This window comes from Thalassophryne amazonica, chromosome 20 (genome assembly GCF_902500255.1).
Source record: "Thalassophryne amazonica chromosome 20, fThaAma1.1, whole genome shotgun sequence".
NCBI classification, from domain to species: Eukaryota; Metazoa; Chordata; class Actinopteri; order Batrachoidiformes; family Batrachoididae; genus Thalassophryne; species Thalassophryne amazonica.
Genome location: NC_047122.1, coordinates 56,065,194 through 56,093,101, shown reverse-complemented (window position 1 = coordinate 56,093,101; position 27,908 = coordinate 56,065,194). Strand labels below are relative to the sequence as shown.

Below are 27,908 nucleotides of genomic sequence, written 5' to 3'. Positions count from 1 at the left end.
GGATAATGGACTGTGCCCACCACTGTCCCCCACAAAGCAACAATTTTCCCAATCAAGCAATGTAGTAATCCAGTAATTCCAGTAATGTTCTTCTCTGGGTGACCAATCAACCACCACTTTTTCCGATTAGAAGCCATCACATGAACCTGTAAAAGAAAAATAATGGCATCAGTCTTGTCCCGTTAGGGTGATGTTGCCTTGCCAGCGGAGGGAGCAGAAAATGTGTCATTCTGGGGGACTCTAAATCTTATCTGCTTGAGTTCCTATAAATCCCAAAGTGGAACAAAAAAATGTAGCCCAAAGTCTGTCACAACTTTTATTTTTTCACTATATAACATGAACAGCCCTAATGTATACTCTAAAAACTGTGAAATTAACAGGGAAATCCTGTAAAATTGTGACATGAAGAAAAAAAAATGTGGAACGAAGCTGAGCTGTGAATTGAACAGTTCAAATATGTTAAAATAATCCATATACCATTGTCGAATTTACAAATGACTAGTTTAAACACAGAAAAACCGTAATACCAAAAACTTTACAATACAGTTAAAATGTTTTTTGTTTTCTTCTGTCAATTTGAATTTTAGCATTGTTTACGACTTCACACAAGAATTTTCACAAATACAGTAAAATACTGGAAATTATGGGCTTGAAAAAAAGAGGTGATGTGTCTGTTTAAATCTCATTTTGAGGATATTTAAACATAAGGTGACCTTTTTTGCAGAGATTTTATCTTCTAAATAGACAAATAATCTGTTCCATATTTGCATCGTAATTATTAGCATGCAAAAATAAAGAATAGGTTCATTTTGCAATTAAATAATTATTAATCAATAAGACAGAGCTAAATGGGGTGCTGGCCAATTGGTTAATGCATTTGGTTTCAGTACGGAACGTTCCTGGTTCAAACCCCACCCCTGCCACATTCCTCCATGTAATGTGATGCTGTGTCAGCAACAGCATCCAGTGTAAAACTTGTGCCAAATCAACATGCAGACCCACCTTGGATCTGCTGTGGATACCCTGAGTGAGAGCAGCTGAAGGGACTGTGTGTAGATTAAAAAAAAAAAAAAAATGTTTTGATAACAGCATGGCCATACCAATTCAACACATAAACATTAAATCTGTTTTTAAATTTTGTTGTTGAAAATTACGGGTGTAAACTGTAAAATTAATACTTTTTATAAAACCATTTACATTTTCAGTGTAGTTTTTACATACAGTAATTACCCAGGTAACCACAGCTGCCAGATTTTTTTTTTTTTTCCATAAAATTTATTATTACGTGTGGCTCCTCTGTGACGTTCATTTCTGCACATCACTGTGCTCGTTTTCTTTTGTCTCCTGAAGTGCTGCTGAGCAGCTACCGAGTCTGCACGCCACACTCTGTTTCCATCTTATGCATTCCTGACCTTGCATCTGCCTCCTGCAAAACCAAAAAGCCCGTGGCTCAGGTTTACTGAGAGCCAGGCTGAAAGAGGTGATATCCTCCAGCAAACAATTGGCTGCCACATGCAGAGTGTTCTGTCCCTGTTTTAACAGCACACGCCTGCCCGCCTCCAGTCCAGATTTACTGCTCTGCACAGACAAGTAAATGGAAAAGCACTGTAACATCGACACTGCGTTTTATTATATATGCCACGCTGGTTCGCCTTCATGGGTCAGCATCCGTCGCTGCGTCTGCACGTGTGCATTCACCATGACTTCTCGATGTTTGGGTGCACACGTGACATTTTTTACAACCAGTTCTTGGATTTTTTGTCCCATTTTGGCAAGCTTATTTCAGAGCAGAGTTCAGGATTGGCCATTTTTGAACACATGAATCCGAGACACACAGGGCCGGTGTCGCCGACCAAACGGCCCTCCCCTAAAAATTGGTCGGCCCTGTCTTCACTGCGCATGCATCATTAACCACGATTCACGGATTATCACCTCCGTTTCTGCTTCAAACTGCACTCCAGTCCTCATCTATCTCAATGACAGATATCCGAAGCTTTAGTACAACAATCATGTCCACATAAATTCAGCATTATTTCATCATAAAAGACAGAGGAAGCGATCAGAGTGACGTGGCCACACCGGCTGCTTGCTGCTGGAATAACAGTCTATCAAGCACGATAAATTAATGCCAAAATCCAGATGCAACCAGCACCTGCTAAATTTCATTTAAACAATGATCAATCTCATTGCTTGAACAAACCTCCCCTATTTGCATATTCCTGCCAAGAATTTTGCGCGCACATGTGGACAAACCCTTTCGGGTTGCATATGCATAAAAGCAAATGGCCAAAATGACAAAAGACAGTATTTTGTGCATTTTAAAGATTCAATCCTCATCATGCACGTTTTGCAAATCAGCATGCAAGTGTATTTGGGAGTGCAGTCATATGTATGTTTGCATGTTTTTTCACTTGTAAACCTTCTATAAATGAAGTCCACTGTGTCAAACAATACAGGCACTTATTCACCTCATACATTCATACATGTGCCTGGTGATGGGAGCAACAGGGAATGTATATGTATAATGCAGTTGTAAACTGCTGTTAATTGTCATTAACCACACAATGCAATAACAATCACTTGCCAAAGCCAGACGAAATCTTGACAAACCGAATATATATTGAAAATTGAAAAAAAAAAAAAAAGTACAAAATAAAAAAAAATAATAATAATTCAATAGGGGAGGTGTTGGTCTAGCGGTTAAAGTGTTGGGCTTGAGACCAGAGGATCCACTGTTCAAATCCCAGTCTGACTGGAAAATCACTAAGGGCTCTTGGGCAAGGTCCTTAATCCTGTAGTTGCTCCCGTGTGTAATGAGTACCTTGTATGGCAGCACCCTCACATTGGGGTCAATGTGAGGAATTATTGTAAAGCACTTTGTGCGTCTGATGCAGATGGAAAACTGCTATATAAATGTAGACCATTTATTTAATTTTACCAATACAATAGACTAATAAGGTGTGTGAGGCATGTCTGAGTTGCTCGGCAAAAGACTATGTTTCAAAGCAAATTCCTCACTTTGTAGAATTAAAGCACTTTTCCTGACAAATACTGAAAGGATTTTTTTTTTTTTTAAAGCTTTAGCCATGATTAAAAAACACTCTGAAACTTTGATGTTTTTGCAAAATGCTTTGGTTGTAAGGCTGGATCAAGTCCCTGATGTACTCCGGTGCCTGTCCGGAGTACATCAGGGCAACATCAGTAACTAGGCAATACTTTGAAGCATAACTTAAGCACGACTTGACTAAATTAAGTAATTTATATGTGTGGTGTGTGTGTGTGTGTTATATGAGTTGACTTGATGAATGCTTTAGCAGTGTTGGTGGTCAAGTGGTGAGTGAACTTGGTTGTGGAACCCCACCCCTGACACATTTCTCCATGTAATGTCGAGTTGCATCAGGAAGGACATCCAGCATAAAACTTGTGCCAATTCAACATGCAAGATCCACCTCGGATCTGCTGTGGCAACCCCGAGTGAAGAACACTGGAGCAGCCAAAGGGAAATACTTCTATTCAATGAACACAATTATAATCCTGAGGAATAAGTGACATATAATCAAAACTTTTAAGTTCTGGGAACAACTGACTTAAAGTTTATGAAGTCAAAAATTCCCCCCAAAAAATAGGGTGTTAGGGGTTGGTAAGGTTTGACCATACTTGTGTGAAGCGCCTTGAGACAGCTTTGGAGTGATTTGGTGCGATTATAAATGAAATACATTGAAATTGAATTGCCTCAATGTTTTTGAGTTCTGATAACTTGTTTTGGTTTATAGTGCAGCAGATAACACTATGTACAAAGGACTGCAAATGGCAATGGAAAAAACAAATTCCGCACAAATACTACTTAAAACAAAACTGATTAGCCAATTTTCAATAGGCAGCCAGGTAGGAGACATCTGAACAACAATTACACAGGTGTTAAAATTAACAGTTGCTCCAATCATATTGAAAACTATACCACATTATTTGTCTGATCACAAAGATTCCAAAAAGTATATGATGTGTATACGCTTAGTTCCTCTCTAGTGACTTGGTTGACATGGGTACAGACAGTGCTGCAGAAATCTGAAATAATCTTTCAAATATTGGTCCAAGCAGGATCATACAAAGCCTCAACCATTTCAATTTTCAAGATGAAAAACAAAAAATGAAAATTGGCTGCTATTCTGGCATATTAAATTGCACAGAATCGGCCAATATGGATGTTCTTAGTGTCCAAAAGTAGCCATTTTCACTACGAAGAAGTTCTATACATGCACTGAGTTCCATCAGGGTGGTGCTTAGCCCTATACAGTAGTGTTCAGAATAATAGTAGTGCTATGTGACTAAAAGATTAATCCAGATTGAGTATATTTCTTATTGTTACATGGGGAAACAAGGTACCAGTAGATTCAGTAGATTCTCACAAATCCAACAAGACCAAGCATTCATGATATGCACACTCTTAAGATTATGGAATTGGGTTATTAGTAAATAAAAAGTAGAAAAGTGGCTGTTCACAATAATAGTGTGGCATTCAGTCAGTGAGTTCGTCAAGTTTGAGGAGCAAACAGGTATGAATGAGGTGTCCCCTATTTAAGGATGAAGCCAGCACCTGTTGAACATGCTTTTCTCTTTGAAAGCCTGAGGAAAATGGGACGTTCAAGATATTGTTCAGAAGAACAGCATAGTTTGATTAAAAAGTTGATTGGAGAGGCACAACCTATACGCAGGTGCAAAAAATTATAGGCTGTTCATCTACAATGACCTCCAATGCTTTAAAATGGACAAAAAAAAAAAAAAAACAGATGTGCGGAAGAAAATGAAAAAACAACCATCAAAATGGATAGAAGAATAACCAGAATGGCAAAGGCTCACCCATTGATCAGCTCCAGGATGATCAAAGACAGTCTGGTGTTACCTGTAAGTGCTGTGACAGTTAGAAGACGCCTGTGTGAAGCTAATTTATTTGCAAGAATCCCCCGCAAAGTCCCTCTGTTAAATAAAAGACGTGCAGAAGAGGTTACAATTTGCCAAAGAACACATCAACTGGCCTAAAGAGAAATGGAGGAATATTTTGTGGACTGATGAGAGTAAAATTGTTCTTTTTCGGTCCAAGGGCCACAGACAGTTTATGAGACGACCCCCAAACTCTGAATTCAAGCCACAGTTCACAGTGAAGACAGTGAAGCATGATGGTGCAAGCATCATGATATGGGCATGTTTCTCCTACTATGGTGTTGGGCCTATATATCGCATACCAGGTTTTCATGGATCAGTTTGGATATGTCAAAATACTTGAAGAGGTCATGTTGCCTTATGCTGAAGAGGACATGCCCTTGAAATGGGTGTTTCAACAAGACAATGACCCCAGACACACTAGTAAACCAGCAAAATCTTGGTTCCAAACCAACAAAATTAATGCCTCGCAGATGTGAAGAAATCATGAAAAACTGTGGATATACAACTAAATACTAGTTTAGTGATTCACAGGATTGCTAAAAAGCAGTTTGAACATAATAGTTTTATGTTTGTAGCGTCAATAGCAGATGCTACTATTATTGTGAACACCCTTTTTCTACTTTTTTTTTACTAATAGCCCAGTTTCATAGCCTTAAGAGTGTGCATATCATGAATGCTTGGTCTTGTTGGATTTGTCAGAATCTACTGGTACCTTGTTTCCCATGTAACAATAAGAAATATACTCAAAACCTGGATTAATCTTTTTACTCACATAGCACTGCTATTATTCTGAACACTACTGTATATCATGGCATGAAGAGGATGAGAGTCTACAATTCCCCCATAAATGGGGAATTATCATCGTTACTTCCCTCAAGGATGGTACCCATTTACAATGTGGTAGGATGCGATAAGAGTGAAATGTCTTATACAAGGACCCAGACAGGTAGCATGACTGGGAATCGAACCAAGTGGTACATAGTTTTCAGCAGCACCCTTGCCGTGCCGAAGTAATTCTGGTTGAGTTGAAAAATATGCTTGGCCATACCAACCTTGGCAGCCATGTTGTAATATGGCTATTTTAAAAATATGAATGGCTCAATGGCATTTTCAAATAAATACTATGGAAGGACTTTATTGTTTTTTTTTTGTTTTTTTTTTCCCATTTAAAACTTTAACACTTTGAAAATTGTGACAATATTTTCAGATACTTACTTCAAGGAACCAGTCTGACCTCAAGCACATAGAATTAGATAAACAGGAATTTGCATTACTGCACAACAATCCCCATATCATACACAGAGGATTAGAATTATTCAGTCACTTACGGTTGCCATAGTCCCAGACTAACACACTGAGGAGCAATGTACCCTGCAAGATAAGAGAGGGGATAGAGAAGATAAGCTGTTATTACCATTCGGCAGAATCAGTGAGACAGAACAGCTTGTTGCAAGACGACAGAGTGATGCTGCATGGGTGATGAGAGAGGCAAACAGACAATGAAAGAGTAGGATGGAGACTGGCGGAGAGAACGGAAAATGGAGAAAGCATCAGTGTCGGAGGACAGAACAGCAAATTTCTGCTGTGGCTGCAGGTACAAGGTGCACCAGCAATGGAAGGAGAGCGGTGGACACAAACAGGAAGTCATTTTGTGCATAATACCATGCTGCAGGTTGAGGTCACAAGTACCGAATGGCAGAAAGCATCTGAATGCTTTAGTTACAGTAAACAACCATAACACTAAGAGATAGGCATTGGAGGAGCAATGCATAACCTGCATGTGCACATAATACTATGCAATGGCACCTGCAATGAACTTTCACAGTACTCAATCTATATATTAACTATACACAAAATACAATGTTTTGACTTGGAAACATAATAGCATAAATTAATTCCAAAGGCATTTGCTTAATCATGTACAGAAGAGGGACAATGTTGCACCAGGCACAGTCAGTGCCAACAGCAAGAACATAAACATGGCACAAATGCCATCTAATGGTGCCACTAATCTGCTGCATTCCCTTGGTCCTGCTTAAGGTCTCTGCATCTGCTTGCTTCAGCACAAATGCCTAGTGAGGCTATGCTATACAGTTGCTTGCATTTTGTAATCGTTTTGTGCTTGCTAGATCGGTTAAAACAATATTTCTAAATGTGTGCTTGGCAAATCAAGAGCTGCTCCAGATGATGATTATATACTGTGTTACCAGTGATGTATAGGTTACTCTTGTAATATCACAGATACAAAGTATGGCTTGAAAATAATCTGTAAAATTAGATAAATTTTTATCTTGGGAAAAAAAATTTCAAGGTAAAAGTCTTGTAAGAGTTGATTTTTTACAAGCTTGCTCACTCATCTTCAACCGCTTACTCCAATTAAGGGTTGTGGGGTGTTGGAGCCTATCCCAGTAGTCATAGAGCATGAGGTGGGGTACACCCTGGACAGTATGCCAGTCTGCCGCAGGGCCACATATAGTCAAACACATGCACACCTACGGACAATGCAGTTTCCAATCCACCTAACCTGCATGTCTTTGAATGTGGGACCCACGCAAACACATGGAGAACATGCAAACTCCACACAGAAAGGCCACAGGTGGGATTCGAACCCATGACTTTCTTGCTGTGACCCAACCGTGCTAACCAATAATCCACTGTGCTGCCTTTTCACGAGCTAAATGTACAAAAGATACATCAAAAGGACTGTTTTAAATGTTGAAATCAAACAGCTGCTAAATCCACAATACAGATCAGATACAGATCAAATTTAGTCTATTCATTGAGAGTGCGAGTTTTAACGTCACTGTTACAAATAAGAGCAATTGATGCACTTTTGATTGAGATATCATACAAAATGTACACCAATGTGCTCTTCTATATTAAATTAAATGTCCACAAAATCCACAAACTTTGTCAGGCGATGGTGAGTGCTGGTCTGCACCTCACTTTAAAACATGAGTGACGGGCATATGTATGTAAAATATACATTAAAATGTTAAATTTAATTGGCCACAAAATCTGGATCAGAGCCAGATCAAACTTTGGATATCATCCTACATAACTATATCAAATATGAAAGAAATTTCTTTTTGACAGTTATGAATTTTTTTTAAATAGATTGTGTTAAAGAACAGGATTTTTCCTGACTTTGACCTTGAAAGCTGAATCACATCTTGCCTATCAGGATATTAATCTCAGTAAAAATTTTCATAACGATACATATGAAAAAATTGTGGGCTCCAGCTGTTCACAAGCAAACTGGGTCAAAAACATAACCTCCTCCAGCTTCGTTGGCAGAGGTAATGAAGGCCGGGATCATTATCTTCACCTGATTGGTCACGACATGATTCACCGATTATCAACGCTGATGAAAGCATCATATGTCTCCATCACCTGTACGCTTCATTTGGCCACAACTAGATTGTGATTGATCAAGCTGACATAACAAGGAACTCCAGTCTCAGTCTGAGAAACATAACCGAGTGCTCAATAAGTTCCCGGACCTTGAGAGTGAGACTGATCGACCCCCTTGTTAACTCGATCAAGTACCCACAACAGAGGTGCCATTTATCCACCGCATTGAAGATGAGAAAACCCGATCCCTCTCTGTGCCACTCTGATGACACAAACTGGGCTCACCTCTGCTCAACCAAAATGGAGGAGCGCCACCTAATGGTAAAGATGATGCCCACTCACTGCAACAAATTACATTTGGAGTCGGGGGGGAATAAAAAAAATTCTGAACACCAATGTGAATGTTTTCTGAGCAGTGTTTAAAGTAGATGTAAAGTCTGGATTAATTTCTCCAAAGGCAAGGTCACCTCCGCTTCCGAGTGGTTCACGATTGATTGTGGGATTCCAAGAATATGTGAAATCTGGAATGTCTACACGGCCAGACCAAACGCAAACAGATGATGCAATGTACAAAATACAGATTAGAAGGTAGCCGACAGATTTGACGACCACGACGGTGCTTATTTGTTCTTTCCTAGTTGTTCCTGGATGTTAAGAGGACATGCCATTTGACTTACGACACAGCATAAGTGGGGCCCTTGTCCTTGCATGACTTCTGCAGATTTTCAGCACTGCATTAATAAATACCTTTCAATATGGGCTCCTTGTATATAATTCCAAAAGCAGCGTTTATGGACAGTAATATTGGTGCGTAGCTTCAAGACTTTTTTAATTTCACTCTCAGACACGTGTGGTTTTCTTGTAGGTATTTACAACCATCTGAGAATTGCACTTGGTGTGCAAAAGGCTTCCTGAATATTGGCTGTGAATATCTATCCTAATCAGGAGACATACGTTACTCTAGAAGAACTGAACTATGTTGGTGTTGGGAATCACAAAAGACCTTTACTTCATGTAGATATTGTTTAAGAATTGTTTTTTTTTTCAACTATGTGTGACCAACTGGATCACAATCTATCTCAAAAGTCCATTTTTGGACTGATTTACAAAGTACATTTTGTAAAGTAAAGCAGTCTGCTGGGATACATTTGGTCTCACACTTATTGTTCAACAAGCACTGTGGTGAAGTTAAGTCTGTCATAGTGTTAAATCAACTCCTTTCAAATGAAAATGACTATTAATGTTATATTATAAAATAAAAAAAATTCTAAAATGATGACCTTCAACTCACAGTGAATAGTAATCTCAACATTGTGAATTAAAAGAAATAAAAATATAAATGCCATAAAATAAGTGCACCCTTTAATATAAAACTCACGTGAACCATCATTATAACATCCCGTCTTCTTCAGACAAGTCAAGGGATGGAAACATGGGAATTTCCAAGGCAACTCTATAGAAAATCACTCCAGGAGGTTGCAGTTTCCAAAAGCTGAGTGATCTTGCAAGAAAGTGACTAGTGATGAAATCCACCGAAACAACAAAACAACCCTAAAGATATTCTTTCCTGTGCCTGCGATTGGATAAATTGTGCATAGTGCATGTTTTGCATTTTGCATCACCAGTTATACAGCTTCATCAAGAAATGGCAGAGAGGAAGGATTTTCTCGAAGAATTGAAAGTTCAGGTACTGCTAACTATCTGTTCTACTAAAGGCTGCACTTACTTATTCACACCATCATTTTGGCTTTTAGATTTTTTTTTTTCAATTCATGATGTAGAGATTACCTTTAACTGTGAGTTTTAACAGGCATTATTTTAGAAACTATAATGTGAAAAGCCTGATTTTTTTTTTTTTTTTTTGTCATAAGTTTTAAACATTTAAAAGGTGAACGGGTGCACAAACTTTTACACATCACTGTATCATGGGTGATAAGCTTAAGCTTACACCCTTGCCCTTTTTAAGCAATTTCTTCCTGATTCATTGAATCATTGAATGATATTTTGCACTGTGTAGGGAGAAATATGCAAATCCCTTCAAATCTTTACACAGTAAGTGATTGCAATTATGATTTTGTACAAAGCAGCATTCACTAAAAGTTAAGTCTTTTCAGAGCAAAGATGGAAAGAGGATCTCCAGGTTGTCAATAAATCCATGAGAATGGAAACACTTAAAAACAATGTTCCTCAAATGAAATGGGAAGGAATTAGCATATTTCTCACTCTACATTGCATAATATCATTCAATGTTTGAAGAAATATGGATGAATTTTGTTCTGTAAAGGGCAAAGGTGCAAGCCAAGCTAAACACTTCTCTGATCTGTATCAAGAACACTCATTCATCGATAGCTGATATAACAACCTAGGCAAGGGATTACTTTGGGAAACCTTAGTCAAGCATTACAAAATGGAGGTACAGTGGCTTGCAAAAATATTTAGTCCCTTGGTATTTCATGCATGTTATTTGTTTATGGCATTTCAAATACAAAATGTAAATCAGGCTTCTCAAAATAAAAATTTCTAAAATTATCTTCCTTAGACTCAAACTGAAAGTAAATCTCTGAAACTTGATATAAATTAATTAAAAATATAAAAGCCAAGATGATGGGTTGCATAAGTAATCAGCCCCTTTGGTATAATACCTGTAATTAATCAGTTTAATTGTCAGTTTTCTTCAGACAAGTCAGGGGATGGATACATGAACATTTCCAAGTCACTGAATATGTCTTGAACTTTATTTGCATCAGTTATGACGAAACACAAACGGTATAGCACTCTGTGGTAAATCTGTGTGGAGCAGACAGTTCTCAAAACTGAGTGACTGTGCAAGAAGGAGAAGAGTGAGGAAAGCCACCAAGACATCCAGACAACCCAGAAGAGGTTACAGGGTTCTCTGGCTGTGATTGGAGAAAATGTGCATAGGGCATGTTTGGCATTTTGTATCCGCGGTTATGCAGCTTCATGATGAAATGGTACAGAGGAAGGTTTTCTTTCACCAAAAAAATAATTCTTGGCTTGCATCTCAGATGTACCTTCTGGCACATTGTAGCTGAACTTTCAGGTCTTCTTTTTAATAAAACCTTCCTCTATACCATTTCATCATGAAGCTGTGTAACTAGGGATACAAAGCATGCACTATGCACAATTTCTCCAATCACAGTCACAGAAGCTGTAACTTCTTCTTTGAGAAATTTTTATATTGAGAAGCCTGATTACTTTTTTGTATTTGAAATGCCATAAACAAATTAAAATGTGTGAAATACCAAGGGGCCGAATACTTTTGCAAGCCAGTGTGTTAAGGCAGAAAAGTAAATATTAGAGGATCCTACACTGCTTTCAAGATCTCTTTTCAGGGATGTTCATGCATTTTTCAGAAAGACAAAGCAAAACATTATGCACACATTTCAAAGGCATTGCTGAGGAAGATGATGGCTGTACTGGACTGACCTGCCTGCAGTCCTGACTTTTCCTCAATAGAGAATGTGCGTAACCTTTTGAAATGGAACAGCCGCATACCGTTGCATATCATAGGACACCTGAAACACTACATCACTTGGAATCCAAACAATGCCAAAATATCTTCGAAGTGTTGTGCCAAGGAATGGCAACATTACACAGTGGTGAACGCTTTAGCACCCCAACTATGTTTGGAACATACTGTAGCCCTGAAATGCAGTAATGATGTATATTAACAACTGAAATTAACTGACAAAATTTTATTTTATTATTTATTTATTTATTTTTTTTGGGTGGTGGTTGTTTGTTTGTTCTTTTTTTTTTTTTTTTTTGGCCATTTTCACAGAACACAAAAAACACAAAAGCTTTATTTATGGTTAGTGGTTCTGTGCAGCCAATCAACAACTGTGTTTACTCTTTTTAAATCATAATGACAACAAACTACCCAAATGGCCTTATCAAAAGTTCACAGACCCTGGTCATTTTGGCCTGATAACATGCACACAAGTTGACACAAACAGGTTTGAATGGCTAAAAAAAAAGGTAACCTATCCTCACCTGTGATCTATTTTCCTGCAGTGTGTGTATAAATATCACTGAGTTTTTGAGCTCCTGACAGACCCTTGCATCGTCATCCAGTGCTGCACTGACATTTCTGAGTCATAGGGAAAGCAAAGAATTCTCAAATACGTGGTAATTGAACTGTACTAAACAGGAATGTGGTATAAAGGACTGGGAATGTCAATCAGTAGTGTTCAAACTCTAATTAAGAAGTGGAAAATGAGGGATTCTGTTGGAACCAAACCACGGCCTAGACCAACAAAAAATTCAGCAACAACTGCCAGAAAAATGGCTCGGGATGCAAAGAAAATACCATAAATAACTTAAGCTGAAATAAAGGACTCTCTGAAAAAAAAAGTTGTGGCTGTTTCAAGATGCACAATAAGGTGGCACTTGAAGAAAAATGGGCTGCATGGTCGAGTCACCAGAAGAAAGCCATAAGTACACAAATTCCATGAAGTATCCCACTTACAATACAGCAAACAGCACAGAGAATAGTCATTTGGGTGATCCGACCAAAATTGAACTTTTTGGCCAGAACCATGAACATTACATTTGGAGAGGAGTTAACCAGGCCTATGATGAAAGGTACATCCTTCCTACTATGAAGGACAGAGGTGGATCGCTGATGATTTGGGGTTGTGTGAGCTACAAAGGCACAGGAAACTTGGTAAAAATTGATGGCAAGAAGAATGCAGCATGTTATCAGAAAATACTGGAGTAAAATTTGCACTAATCAGCCTGGAAGTCACGCATGGGACATACTTGGATGTTCCAACATGACAACAATCCAAAACACAAGGCAAAGTCGACCTGTCATTGGACACAGCAGAATAAAGTGAAGGTTGTGGAGTGGCCATCTTAGTCTCTTGACCGCAATATCATTGAGCCATTCTGGGGAGATCTCAAATGTGCAGTTCATGCAGGACAGCCCAGGAATTTACGGAAACTGGAGGCTTTTTGCCAAGAAGAATGGGAAGCTTTACCATCAGAGTAACTACCCCAAAATACTCCAAGCTGTCACTGATGTTAAAGGGGGCAATGCACAGATTGAGCACATCTTGTGAATGCCAAAACTCTTACAAACTGAGGTGAAATTAGAAATGAACACCAGAGATAAAATTCCCTGAGATATGCTTCAAGATTACAGATAACAGGTCCAAACATGCAAGGATATGCAGCACAATGAATCAATGGCAGCATGTGCAGGAAAAATGAAGTATGGCTGGAAGAGGTGATGTGGATTGGAGTGACACTCAGCATGTGGTTTACTGGTCCAGTGTTGGGACATCACAAACATGTGCATAAGGAAGTGACTGGAGCAGATGTCATCTTGGTAAAGATACAACCATGGACAGGGACACAGTGCTGCCACCCCCCACCGCCCCCATTCCTTCCTTTGTGAAAGTGAAGCCAAATACAGCTGCTGCCACAGCACTGCATCACATCAGCCGATGTGGACAGATCAGCAGAAGAACAATTTGGCCAGCTTGTGGACAGTTTTGGTGTGTAGTTTGATGAGATGAAATTAAAATGTGTTTTCCACTCATTACTCAATTTTATCCAACACCATCTGGGAAAGTTTTCTCTTTCCTCTTTTTTTTTTTCAATTAAATTGTACAACTGTGTAGTAGTAGTAAAACATGACTATTATGTGTATATTTTCCCTTTTGAACTTGAACTCTAAGTGAATTCAATTACATTTACAAGTGTGAAAAGAGCCATGAACAAGGGAGTTAATTAATTACACAGTCTTGTCTATGTTTGGCTGCCCAACAACATATGTTTGCTGTATAAGAGATGTAGGAATTAGTACTGTTACTTGTATGTTTTCAAAGTTACAAAAAGCTGCTCGGAGCACCCAATATGCTCATGCCTTATCTGTGCACAGTCACACTCAAAGTCGACTGATTGAGTGCAACTGAGTGTGAATAGTAACAGTAATGTAAAGAAAATACTCTATGGAAATCATCCTTTGCTGAAGGATATGTCACACTCTACCTAGTGCCACCAGAAATGTTTGCATTTCACATACTACAACCCCTGGCAAAAATTATGGAATCACCGGCCTCAGAGGATGTTCATTCAGTTGTTTAATTTTGTAGAAAAAAAGCAGATCACAGACATGACACAAAACTAAAGTCATTTCAAATGGCAACTTTCTGGCTTTAAGAAACACTATAAGAAATCAAGAAAAAAAGATTGTGGCAGTCAGTAACGGTTACTTTTTTTAGACCAAGCAGAGGAAAAAAAAATATGGAATCACTCAATTCTGAGGAAAAATTATGGAATCACCCTGTAAATTTTCATCCCCCAAATTAACACCTGCATCAAATCAGATCTGCTCATTGACATTGACCCTATGTGTCTTTTTGCAAGGAATGTTTTTGCAGTTTTTGCTCTATGGCAAGATGCATTATCATCTTGAAAAATGATTTCATCATCCCCAAACATCCTTTCAATTGTCCAAAATATCAACATAAATTTGTTCATTTACTGATGATGTAATGACAGCCATCTCCCCAGTGCCATTTACCTGACATGCAGCCCCATATCATCAATGACTGTGGAAATTTACATGTTCTCTTCAGGCAGTCATCTTATAAATCTCATTGGAAAAGGCACCAAACAAAGTTCCAGCATCATCACCTTGCCCAATGCAGATTCGAGATCATCACTGAATATGACTTTCATCGAGTCATCCACAGTCCACAATTGCTTTCCTTAGCCCATTGTAACCTTGTTTTTTTCTGTTTAGGGTGTTAATGATGCCTTTCGTTTAGGCTTTTCTGTATGTAATCCCATTTCCTTTAGGCGGTTTCTTACAGTTCGGTCACAGACGTTGACTCCAGTTTCCTCCCATTCGTTCCTCATTTGTTTTGTTGTACATTTTTCGATTTTTGAGACATATTGCTTTAAGTTTTCTGTCTGGACGCTTTGATGTCTTCCTTGGTCTACCAGTATGTTTGCCTTTAACAACCTTCCCATGTTGTTTGTATTTGGTCCAGAGTTTAGACACAGCTGACTGTGAACAACCAACATCTTTTGCAACATTGCGTGATGATTTACTCTCTTTTAAGAGTTTGATAATCCTCTCCTTTGTTTCAATTGACATCTCTCGTGTTGGAGCCATGATTCATGTCAGTCCACTTGGTGCAACAGCCTCCAAGGTGTGTTCACTCCTTTTTTAGATGCAGACTAACGAGCAGATCTGATATGATGCAGGTGTTAGTTTTGGGGATGAAAATTTACAGGGTGATTCCATAATTGTTTCCACAGAATTGACTGATTCCATATTTTTTTCCTCTGCTTGGTCTAAAAAAGTAACCCGTTACTGACTGCCTCAATCTTTTTTTCCTGATTTCTTATAGTGTTTCTTAAAGCCAGAAAGTTGCCATTTGAAATGACTCTAGTTTTGTGTCATGTCTGTGATCTGCTTTTTTTCTACAAAATTAAACAACTGAATGAACATCCTCCGAGGCCGGTGATTCCATAATTTTGCCAGGGGTTGTATTATAAAGCCAAGCAGTGCTGGTTTACAATGCATCAGCAGCATTATGAAGCAATGCAGATGTGGAGGGCAAAATTACAGACCGTAATGGTACTGTACACAGCTAATTGTACTTCAATGCATCAGGAGTGGTTCTTCTTTTAGTATTACACCACAAATGTCTGAACTGTTTTTCAATAACAAAATATGGTTGTGAGGTTCAAAATAATGAGATTGACAATCAGGGAACAGGTCCAATGAAATGCCAAGAAGCATTAAAGCTTTTTCTGATGATGTGGTTCTGTTGGATTCATCAAACAGTATCCGCCAGTGCAAACTGAGCAGGTTTGAGGCTAAGTGTGAAGCAACTGTGATGAGGATCAGCACCTTCTAACCTGAGATAATGGTCCTTTGTTGGGAAAGGGTCAAATGTCCCCTTGGGAAAGATGACAGTTCTTGTCCCAAGAGAGGAGTTCAAGTATCTTGGGGTCTTGCTCACACGTTTGGGTAAGATGGAGTGAGAGAGCAATCAAAATATCGGTGCTATGTCGTGGGTACTGCGGATGGTATAACAGACCCATAGTCGTGAAGAAAGACGAGGCCAGTTGACTTATCTCTTATCCTCACCTACACTTATGTTTCTTTATTGACCAAATAACAAAAATCACAGATACTAGTGGCCGAAATGAGGTTCCTTCATAGGGTATCTGCACTTACATTCATGAACAGGGTGAGAACCTAGAATATCCAATATGTTCAATAAAATGGACAGATCTTGGCCAAACCCAACCATGCTCAAACACAAACTCTTCTAAGATGAGCTTATTTAGGATCTCCAGTTCAAGTTTTTTTCAAGTTGGTGAAATTCAGGTTAAGTTTTTTGAAGTTATATTGGCCAAAAATAATCAATACACTTCTCAGAAAAGTTGGTGGTCCTACAATGGTGTCAACCCAATCATGCTTAGATACAAACTCTACTGAGATTCACCCATTTAGGATGTTTACTTTAAATTTGGTGAAAGTCTGATCAATTTCATGTTACTGTGGCCACAAGAAAATGTAGCTGGTACATTGGCTCAAGCAAGCAAAGGTTGCATTTTTATTTGTTCTCCTTATAGCCCCAAGGCTATAAGGAGAAGGCGGGAAGGGGGTATTATTTATATATATATATATATATAGTTTAATTAAAATGTGCTGTAGTTACCAGTCAGTATGAAAAAAGTAATATGCTTTAAATTTTGAAAAGATGATTCAAGACACCAAGCTCTTGACATCCTTGTGTACGTTTAATTGACCATAAACAGGCCAGAACATTAATTTTAAGTAGGAACCTGTAATTACTGGATATCTTTACACAATGTCAAATAAAGTTCTCACTGCAAGATATTTGTATACACTCATGTACAATGTGCATTTTGTTTTATCTGCAGAGAACCATTAAATATTCACCATTATTTTGAGAACTGTATACCCACCTTTACACAGAAGAATGCTTAATGAAAGCCATATCTTATTGCAGTTGTGAAGAGTGTCTCTCATTAAACTTGGAATCTGTCCTTTCCACTAAAGACACCCCACGAGTCATTTATAATAACACAGGACACTGTAATATAAAACCAATAGGTATCAGGGGACACTTGGATATATGGAAGTCAAAAGGGCCACGTTTATTCAGGCATTTTGCTGAGCACTATGGAGCTTTTATAGCATGCAGCACTACCAACGGAACACAGGAAACATGGGTCAGCAGGGACGGAGGAGCCATTTAATGCTTTAAATAAATTCAGTTTCCATTGTTTGCTGAATATAAGATTAAACTTGCAATCCCTTGGATTTGAAAATGGTTCTTGTAGAGCTTTTTTTTGTTGTTGTTGAATGTGCATGTAAGACACTTAGATATTACTTGGCAAAACAGAAGACAGCTGGTTGCTAGAAGTGAGCTAATTAGAGGAAATCCCTACAATGGCTGGCAAAATTAAGACAATGAATCTGAAAGTGTGATCTTCCTTGCATTCCCATAAACTACCGCTGGAAGTAAGAGCCGAATCGTATCAAAAGCTCCTGTGGAGCCGTTTGTTCTACAGCAGAAGTATGTAAATTTGCATGAAAAAAGACTGATGTTTGCATGAAGAAATACTTTTTTTTTTTTCCCTCTTTGTCTTGCTTCAAAACTTACATTAAAAATTGGTGAGAGCTCCACCACCACCATGGACTCGGTGGATTGTGGTTCCGGTCGTACTGTCACAGTGAGGATCTTAGAGTTGATTACAGCAGGCGGACTGTAACAAAACAAAGAACAATGTTGTGTTGTGAGAATTGTGCTGCATGGTCCAGACTGGCATTTTTTTCTTTTTGTTTCACCAATGAAACCCGTAAAGGATTATACCGTTAAACATACACACGCATAGACATTCACACAAGTAGCCTTGATTGCCACCACTCCCTTTTGAAATGTCATTGCAAGTTACATGTAACTTCAACCACACATATGTGGATGAGATAAAGGCAGGACTTGTTTCTAAATTCAAGGTGCATGTGACAATAAGATGATTCCCTATGACAAGCAAAGAAAAGTCCAGGCAGCAGACAGGTACATGGTATAGCGAAGATTCAACCCATCCTGTCTATGGCTGATGCTGAGTACCTGCTTCATGAATTTGTTTCTTCTAGATTCGACTACTGCAATATTCTATTCTGGTTTACCACAGTCCAGCATTAGGGGTCTACAACTGGTTGAAAATGGTGCTGCCAGATCTTTGACAGGAAGCAGAAAATTTGACCAAATTACAACTAATTTGGCATCTCTTCACTGGCTTCCTGTCCCTGTGAGATCAGATTTTAAGGTTCTGCTATTAACCTATGAAAGTATTCACGGACTAGCACCTCCCTACTTAGCTGACCTAATTAACGTACCGGCCCAGGCTCTGTGTTCTCAGGGTACAGGACTACTTTGTGTCCCTAGGGTGAATAAAAAGTCTGTGGGTCACAGAGCTTTCTCTTATTGTGCTCCTGTTCTGTGGAATGATCTCCCTGCATCAAAAAAACAGTCAGATTCTGTGGAGACTTTCAAGTCCAGACTTAAGACAGCTTATATTCCTTTTCGTATGGCTAGCATAATGGCATAGTATGGTAATATGTTTTTTACCATTCTAATTTTTTTTTTTTTTTAGTAAACAGAGTGGGTCACGGCCTTAACTTTATCTAAAGTCTGGGTCTTTTAGTGAAGCTTAGGGCTAGTGGCCACAATCACTTTAGTATTTTCTGACAAATTATAATATATTTGTTGTCTTTCTGATGCCTGAATCTTTTTTCCCCCCTCTGTTGAGGTGAGGCTCCATCCAAAAGTGGTAGAGGGTGTCATCTTCTTCAAGCGTCCCATCCTATTCAACAGCATAGACTCCCAAAATTTCCTGTATATTTGTATCATCAAATGTTTTGGTCGCATAGCCCAAGCAGAGGGTCACCCCTTTGAGTCTGGTCTGCTTGAGGTTTCTTCCTTAAATCATCAGGAGTTTTTCCTTACCACTGTCGCCTGTGTGCTTGCTCTAGGGGTTGGTAAAGTTAGTAAAAATTTAATTCAATTTATTTCATTCACATAGCACCAAATCACAACAAAGCTGCCTCAACGTGCTTCACACAAGTCTAAGTGGCCAGTTGTGCTATGTGCAGCCATTGACTGGATTGGTTATTTCAGATGACAGGATCCCTTGAAAGGAATACTGATATCATAAGATGTCACACTGCCAATAATGGTAAATGAGCAGATTTAATGTTTAAATCACCAGTTTGGTAACTTGAACTGAGTTTCTGCCCAGATTAGTTAACTTCACATTATGCACAAAGGCGTTTACATTGGCTATATGCTGGGTTTACATCAGAGTTGCACAATAGTTGCGCTTTTTTCTGTCACATAAATCATCTGTTTGCACCAGTATTAATCATAGACTTTGTACTATGCACAGAGACATTTATTTAAGGTTTCGGCGGAGTTATGCCACTATTATGGTGCTCCTTGGTGGTGTATTACCAAAATGCTAGAGGAGCTTATCCCCAACTTATTAGTTTGCCAATAGAATTTCAACTTTGCTCACTCCCAGAGTGGTCATAGACCCCGTGCTATGAACAAACAAGTTTACGCAAGGTTTATGACAGAGTTGCACCACTATTATGCTGCTTCATAGTGGCAAATTACTAGAGGAGCTTGTCCTTGCCCCAAGGCTTTCCCCTGCAACTTTAACATGTAAATAACCAGTTTGCCAATAGAATTTCAACTTAGTGTACACCGAGGGGTGACGACTCCACAGTATGAACAAAGGGGTTTACAATAGTGTTACACCAGTGTTGTACTTGTCCAGTTGGGCAAATTAACAAAATGCCAGAGGAGCATGCCCACTCTCTGCTCCTTTTCCTTGCATAATTAACACACAAGTCAACAGTTTGCCAATAGATCAACAGATAAATTCTGTTGTCAAAGCTAGTTTTTTCCAACTTCGCCTCTTGGCTAAAATAAAGCACTTTCTCAGTAGACGTGATCTTGAGACGGCCATTCATGCTTTCATCAGCTCCAGACTTGATTATTGTAATGCACTTTATGCGGGCATTAATCAGTCGTCTCTTGTGCGTCTCCAGTTGGTGCAGAATGCTGCTGCTCATCTTTTGACAAACACTTCTAGACGTGAGCATATTGCGCCCATCCTATACTCACTCCACTGGCTTCCAGTTCGTTTTAGAATTGATTTTAAAATTTTAATGTTTGTTTTTAAAGCTATTTATGGCCTTGCACCTCCCTACTTGTCTGAAATTGTAACTTTGCGCACCTACAGTAGGACGTTAAGGGCGTCTGGCCAGCTTTACTTAGATGTTCCAAGGTCAAGATATAAACGCTGGGGTGATCATGCTTTCGCGGTAGCTGGTCCCAGACTGTGGAATGAGCTACCTCTTGAGTTATGTACTATTCCTGACCTAGCACTTTTTAAATCTAAGTTAAAGACTTATTTATTTAAACTGGCTTTTAACACTTAGTGGGGAGGTGACATGTTCTGTTATTTTTATGTTCTTTTTTTTATGTGTTGTTTTAAAATTTTATTTTATATGTGTTTTATTTTGTAAATTTGTGTTTTTAATGTTAAGCACTTTGGACACCAGTCGGTGCTGTAAGCGCTTTATAAATAAATGTTGATTGATTGATTGATTGATTGATTGATTGAATAGAATTTCAACTTAGTTAACACTCGGACGGGTCATGGATTCCACACTAGGAACAAAGGTTTATGACAGCTCCCCCCCCCAACACACACACACACACACACACACACACACACACCCACCTCAGGCCTCTCCCCTGCATACTTAATGTGAAAGTCATCAGTTTGCTGATTGAATTTCAGCTTAATTTGTGCCCACAGCTGTGATAGACGCCATGCTATGTGCAAAGGGGTTTATAAGGGTTTAAGCTGGTTTCACGTCAGTGTTACACTGCACTTGAGAGAGGAGATAAGAAACAAGACAAGACAAAAACCGGTCATCTTATTATGTAGATTAAAAATGTAAAACAAATTGGCTTGTACTTTTGATGCGGTGCATCAAATATAACCAAATTTTAATCTGTTTATCCAATTATGATAGCATAAGTAAATGAGTCCAACCCATACAGGAGGTTAACTTGCAATCACTAGCTCTGGGTGTTCATTCATTCATTGCATTTTCCAAAGTCAATGCCTCGGCTTTTGCAAAAAACCCAGGAAAACCCAATTCTCATAATGTTTTTGAAGAGATTTTGGTTTTTATCTTGGGGGACAATGAGACAGTGAGAAGCAAATCAAAGTTAAAGCATTGGCCTGGACCTATTTGCATTCAGCAGAACTGGAGAGGAACAATGTAACAGACCGCACTCATCCACAATCAAGAGCACTGACCTGAATAAGACAGCCGACGGGCAACACAACACAATATCACCCTGGCCCTTTTATACAACCTCCCACTTCCTCATAACTTCTATTCTTTTTTTCCCCAAAGATCTTCTCTCTAAGTATCAAGCTCCATTAGGCCTATAGCAAATCAAGGACCATACACACACTTCCAAAAGAAATCTTGGGAAATGTACTTTCTTGAGAGATCCAGAGAGTTCTGTGTGATAACTAGGCAGGCAAAAGGAGAGTGGAGATGTGATTTGAGATGAAATAAGAAAGACCGACACAGAACTGGAAGTTGGAATTAGTTAGAGAGAAGATGCAGAGAAACAGAGAAGCACAAAGAAAGGAAACAAAAAATATCACATAACTACAAGATGTATAAGGGAGATGAAACAAAGAGGTGCTCATGGAAAGAAAGCTCTGCAGAAATAACAATGAAGTCGGGAAAGGTAGAAGGTAAGAGTATGAGAAACTTGAAATTGAACAATAATTACATGCTGAATGAAAGAAACTCACTTTGGAGCAGGTAAGATGATACCCAGTGTTCTGTAGAGAATGGCTCCAATAACATAGTACACTGTCGAATCGGAGTCTGTCTCTGCCTCTGAAACACACAGGAAATAATCAGATCGAGTTGAACGTGTACAACACAATGCTTGAGATGTTTGTAGTACTTCTTTTAGAAAATTTAAATCAAAAACATTCCATTGTGATAATATGACATTGCATGGGGAAAAAAATATACAGTATTAACAATAACACTGGAAAGTGAAGTTGCAAAATTATGGGACAAATGTACAATACTGACATGACTTGTCAAATTTGCAATTATTTTTTAACCAAATAAATTCTTATACATTTAAATAAACTCATAAATATGAAATAGAATAAATTTATTGTCATTTTGCTTGAATACCTGCATTAAATGCATTTAAAGTTATTATGAGTTGTTGTTCTTTCAGCTGCACCACATGGATCAGAGTAGCTAACAATGATCCACGCAAGAGTCACAATGGGATTTCACAGAAGTTATACATCGGCTACCCTCCCTGACACAACTGCATTTCTATACAGAGAAACACATGCAGCCCCTGGTGTTCTTAATTGGCCTCCCAGCCTATGAAGTCCTACTCTGCTGCTCTTCTGAGACCTGACTGAATTACATATACACACGGCTACTATCAACACACCTGTTTATTAAAAAAGAAGGGGGCTGGAGTACGATTTGAAAAAAAAAAAATATCTTCAGCATAAGACCTCTGAAATCAAACACCTGGTTGTTGGTTGTCCTGAAAAGAGTTTGAAAACTGATTGTGGGGCCTGTGAGATCATGAAATGCCTTGGAAGAGCTTATGCAGTCATGCCTTTGCGATTGTTTTAAAAATGCTTGTGTATTTGCTGGAGAGCAAAGGTCAAAGTCGCTGGGATCTTGGTACTTCTTGTCTTACTGGATGGTTGTGACACTTGGGCATTAACCGATGACCAATATGTCATCCTATGATGACATATCTTGGTACTACATCTTTTATGAGGATCTTTGGGTACAGCTAGCGTGACTATGTGTCCGAAGGGTAGATACTTAAGGGTACTCAGATGAGAATCACTTGTAAGGATTCACATTATGGCCATGTGGGATGTTAGTTAGTATGAATGTGCCCAAATGTTGAGGACCACAGAAATTGGAAAAGGCTATGTTTCACCTGGTTTTGGCCGATAGATGGCTATATTTGAGAGGTGGTGTTGGACCATTTCTGGCTGCGTGGTTCTCATCCAGGATCCAAGGATGTTCCACAGGGTGGTGGGTATGACGAAATGCAATACAAGTGCATAATGCCACACCTGGCTTGACATGACCAGTTTACAGTGCATACACCAATAGTATTACCGCCAATATTCATTCCATAAATTGAAGGAATATCTGTCTGTTTGTCTGTCTGTCTGGGGAATCCTTGTCTGAATTTAAGGGCAGAATTGCAGAACCAGTGGCTTCTTGCTTTTAAACGCATTGAGAGAGAGAGAGAGATTTAAAAAATGTAATTAAACCAATATTTCTGGATAAATGTTAGATGTCCACACATCAGGTTCATCCCAAGGAGTCTTCTTGAAAATATTTATGGTGAAATGAATAAGTGTACACTCGTTCACAAAAATGTAAGAAAATTGGGACTGCAGACTTTTTTTTTTTTATCAATGAGGAAGGAGCCCAAAATTAACACCCAGAAATTAAATAACTTTTGTCCCAAAGGTCCAACAGAACCCCAGGATCAGACCTAATGAAATGATGGAGTTGGAGACATATGACAAAAATGTGACATCATCCACCTTTTAAGTGAGCACTCCATCACTATGACGTAAATGTCTGTCAACCAAGGAGGAAGCCATAAATCTAAAATTGATATCAAGAAAGATAGACAAATTATCACCAGGACAAAGGCCAAGCATTTTTTAATGTCATAAACCTGACATGGAGTTCAAAATTGTTCTCTGATAGCTTGTGTGTGTGTGTGTGTTTTAAATATCCCTTTTTCTCTCTTTCCCAATGTTTAAATAAAAGAAGGTAGCAGTTCCTAAAGTAGGCCTGTAAATATACCTAAAAGTTCCCCTATTTGTCAGTTAGTCTTTCAGAAGATTTGAAAACTAATTAAATGAATTTCTCAAATCTTCTATCCTGTTTAAATGCATTCAGCTTGGTGTATGAAACCGGTGACTCACTGAAAATCAGACAAGGTGGGGAAAAAAAAAACCTCATAAATCTTTCTTGTAACTATCATTGTTTTTAATAACGATCAATAGAAATGTAAATGTTAAAACCAACTTAACACATTATTCAGTTCTTCCAGAAATTAGCGATGCCAAGATTTCAACAATTAATTCAACCAATAGATGCATACACGTTCACGCACTCACGTTCTCTCTCATGCACTCAGAGATTTTTTTTTTTTGTTTAGAATGTTTTAATTTTTTTTTTCCATTGATATATAATTTTCATCATATTACATTACTTTGTTGGCCAAAGATGTTGGCAACCCATTCTTGCACCAAAACAGTCCACTCAATTAAAAAAATTGAAGCATTTTTGAAAAATGACCATTTTACTTTTTTCTGTTTGTTTGTTTTGTGTTTTTGGCTCTTTTTTTTTTTTTTTTTTTTTTTTTTTTTTAGATTTGAGCCAAAATATTTCTAGGCACTGTGACACACACATTCTGAAACCTGAGGCTGTTGTGAACATTTATACAAAACATGGACATTATACTTAACAAACAAACAAAAAAAAAATACCTTCACATATGAATAAATGAATGTATTGTAAAATCAAAAATATACCCCTTCCTACCAGAGGGTTATGAAAAAAATGGAGATTAAAATCAGAGTTATGAAGGCTAGTATCTACAATTGCTTTTTTCTCAGGTCACCTTCATTACAGTTTGCTTTTATACATGAGTAAGTGTATTGATGCATCAAAGTGAATGTTTTGTGAACATGATGTTTGAGGTGTATGCAATCCATATACTCTGTACTCTTTTTTTTTTTTTTTTAAACTAGGATTTTGGTGGTTTATAGGGGTATTTCTTAAAGTTCTTGGCCTCTTTACTCACAGAACAAATATTCTTGCATTATTTTTCAACATTGTCTCTCTCAACTGCTACAGTGCATCAAAAAAGAATTCAATGTTTCACTTTTTAAACATTTATTTTATGTTACAGCCTTACTACAAAATAGATGAAATTATTTTTTAACGTCTAAATTCTACACACAATTCCCAACAATGACAATGTGGAAAAAGGTGTTTTGAGATTTTTGCAAATTTATACATATAAAGTAATAAATTACATATACATAAGTATTCACTGTCTGTGCCACAGTGTTTGAGGCTCAAAATTGAGCTACGCTGCACCTTGTTTCCACTGATTATCCTAGGGATGTTTCTACAACTTGATTGGAGTCCACCTGTGGTAAATGCAGTTTATTGGACATGATTTGGAAAGACACACACCTGTCTACATATAAGGTCCCACAGTTGACGATGCATGTCAGCACAAACAAAGCATGAAGTCAAAGGAATTGTCCATAAATGGATTCAATTGAGTTCCACCAGGACTCTTGCTAGAGCTGGCCACCTGTCTAAACTGAGCGATCAGGGAAGAAGGACCTCAGTGAGGAAAGTGACCAAGAACCCGATGGTCAATCTGTCAGAGCTCCAGGTTCTCCTCTGGAGAGAGGAGAACCTTCCAGAAGGATAACCATCTGTGCAGCAATCCACCAATCAGGCCTGTATGGTAGAGTGGCCAGACAGAAGTCACTCCTCACTTAAAGGCACACTGCCGCCCACATGGAGTTTGCCAAAAGGCACCTGAAGGACTCTTAGACCATGAGAAACAAAATTCTCTGGTCTGAAACAAAGATTGAACACTTTTGCATTTTTGCCAGGCATCATGTTTTGAACAAATCAGGCACCATCCCTACATTGAAGCATGGTGGTGGTGGCAGCATCATGATGTGTGGATCTTTTTTTTCAGCAGCAAGAACTGGGAGACTAGTCAGGATTGAGGGAAAGATGAATGCAGCAATGTACAGAGACATCCTAGATGAAAACCTGCTCCAGAGTGCTCTTGACCTCAGACTGGGGTGACAGTTCATCTTTCAGCAGGACAATGACCCAAAGCACACAGCCAAGATATCAAAGGAGTGGCTTCAGGACAACTGTCCTTGAGTGGCCCAGCCAGAGCCCAGACCTGAATCCAGCAGAACATCTCTGGAGAGATCTGGTAGTGGCTGTGCACTGATGTTCCCCATTCAACCTGATGGAACTTGAGAGATGCTGCAAATTTAGGTGCGTCAAACTTGTTGCACATATTCAAGAAGACTTGAGGCTGCAATTTCTGCCAAAGGTGCATCACAAAGCATTGAACAAAGAGTGTGAATATTTATTTACATATGATGTCAAAGTTTTTTATATTTTTAATAAATCTGGAAAAATAAAATAAAAAAAAAGAACTTTTCCATGGTGTTTGTGCAGAAATTTGAGGAAAAAATGCTCCATTTTGGAATAGGGCTGTAACATACCAAAATGTGGAAAATGTGAAGTGCTTTGAATACTTTCTGGATGCACTCTATGTGCTTGGTGCACCAAGGTTTAAGCTTCACTATTACGTCATGGAAGAAGATCAAATCTTGGGTCTCCAGATACTTTTCCAGGAGAGGCTAAGAACTTTTTTGAATTGAATTCTGTTGTCTCACAGCAGGAATGTACCAGCAGTACATCTAATCACAGTGTATTTTAAGCTCAGTATTACCACAGATGTTCAGATGAGCAGAAATATATATGGCAGTTCCACAGTGTGGGCGATGATCATAAAAATGGAAAATGCAGAAATGAGCAGTGGCACTTGCTCTATGCTGTTCACTATTTAATGTCAGGTGAAAGACACCACCCACTGAGTTTGTTAGGTTTTAGCCAATGCACATGTAACTTATGCCTGAAATGGTTTATTATGAACATGAGTTCCAGCTGCAGACTGACATCTTAATTTAAGTAAATTTTCACTGAGGTTAAACTTGATTAATGTGAATTCTATTACTGTGAAACAGACGTGTCCCTCTGTGTATGGAGTTAAGCTTTGGAATGCACTGACTGAAGAAATTAAATGATGTACAAGCATTTACAAATTAAACAAAAAAATGAGGATAAAATTGAGAGAATATAGTAAATTAGAAGAAAAGTGAATGCCCCTTCACACATAACACAATTGAAGTTGACTAGCGCACAAAGGAGGAATTGCATGCCATTAGTGAAAAATCGGAGCTGCCTCCAACACCTTGTACACCTGTCGCTACCATTATTTGCGCACACCAGTGGCTGAAAGACAGAGTGCCCTGTGAGAGCCCATTTGATCCCTCTCGCGGAAGGTGTCGGCCAAATTCCAGGTGACACACACGAACAGCCAACACCGCTTGCTGGACAAAATGTGTAGTCATTCGCACTGTCAGCACAAAAATAGTGAACAGACGATCACTTTCGAGCTGGATATGAAATTTGTCTAAGTGCCTCTGCGAGTGTGGCGTTGCAAAAAGCAACACATGTGACGTGCATGTGTCGTTTCCCCCCCACCCCCTGCACACTGTGTGTGTGTGTGTGTGTGTGTGTGTGTGTGTGTGTGTGGAGAGCACACTTGCATGACAAGCTATGATATGTA

General features: G+C 38.6%; 1 protein-coding gene across 1 annotated transcript in view; it reads right to left on the bottom strand.

Moving 5' to 3' along the window:
• adgrb2 (adhesion G protein-coupled receptor B2) overlaps positions 1–27,908 on the bottom strand; it is a 695,462-nt gene that overhangs the window by 274,157 nt on the left and 393,397 nt on the right. Inside the window, 2 exon segments of the mRNA XM_034161569.1 lie at positions 17,979–18,081; positions 22,231–22,318. Coding sequence (XP_034017460.1) covers positions 17,979–18,081; positions 22,231–22,318 — 191 coding nt within the window.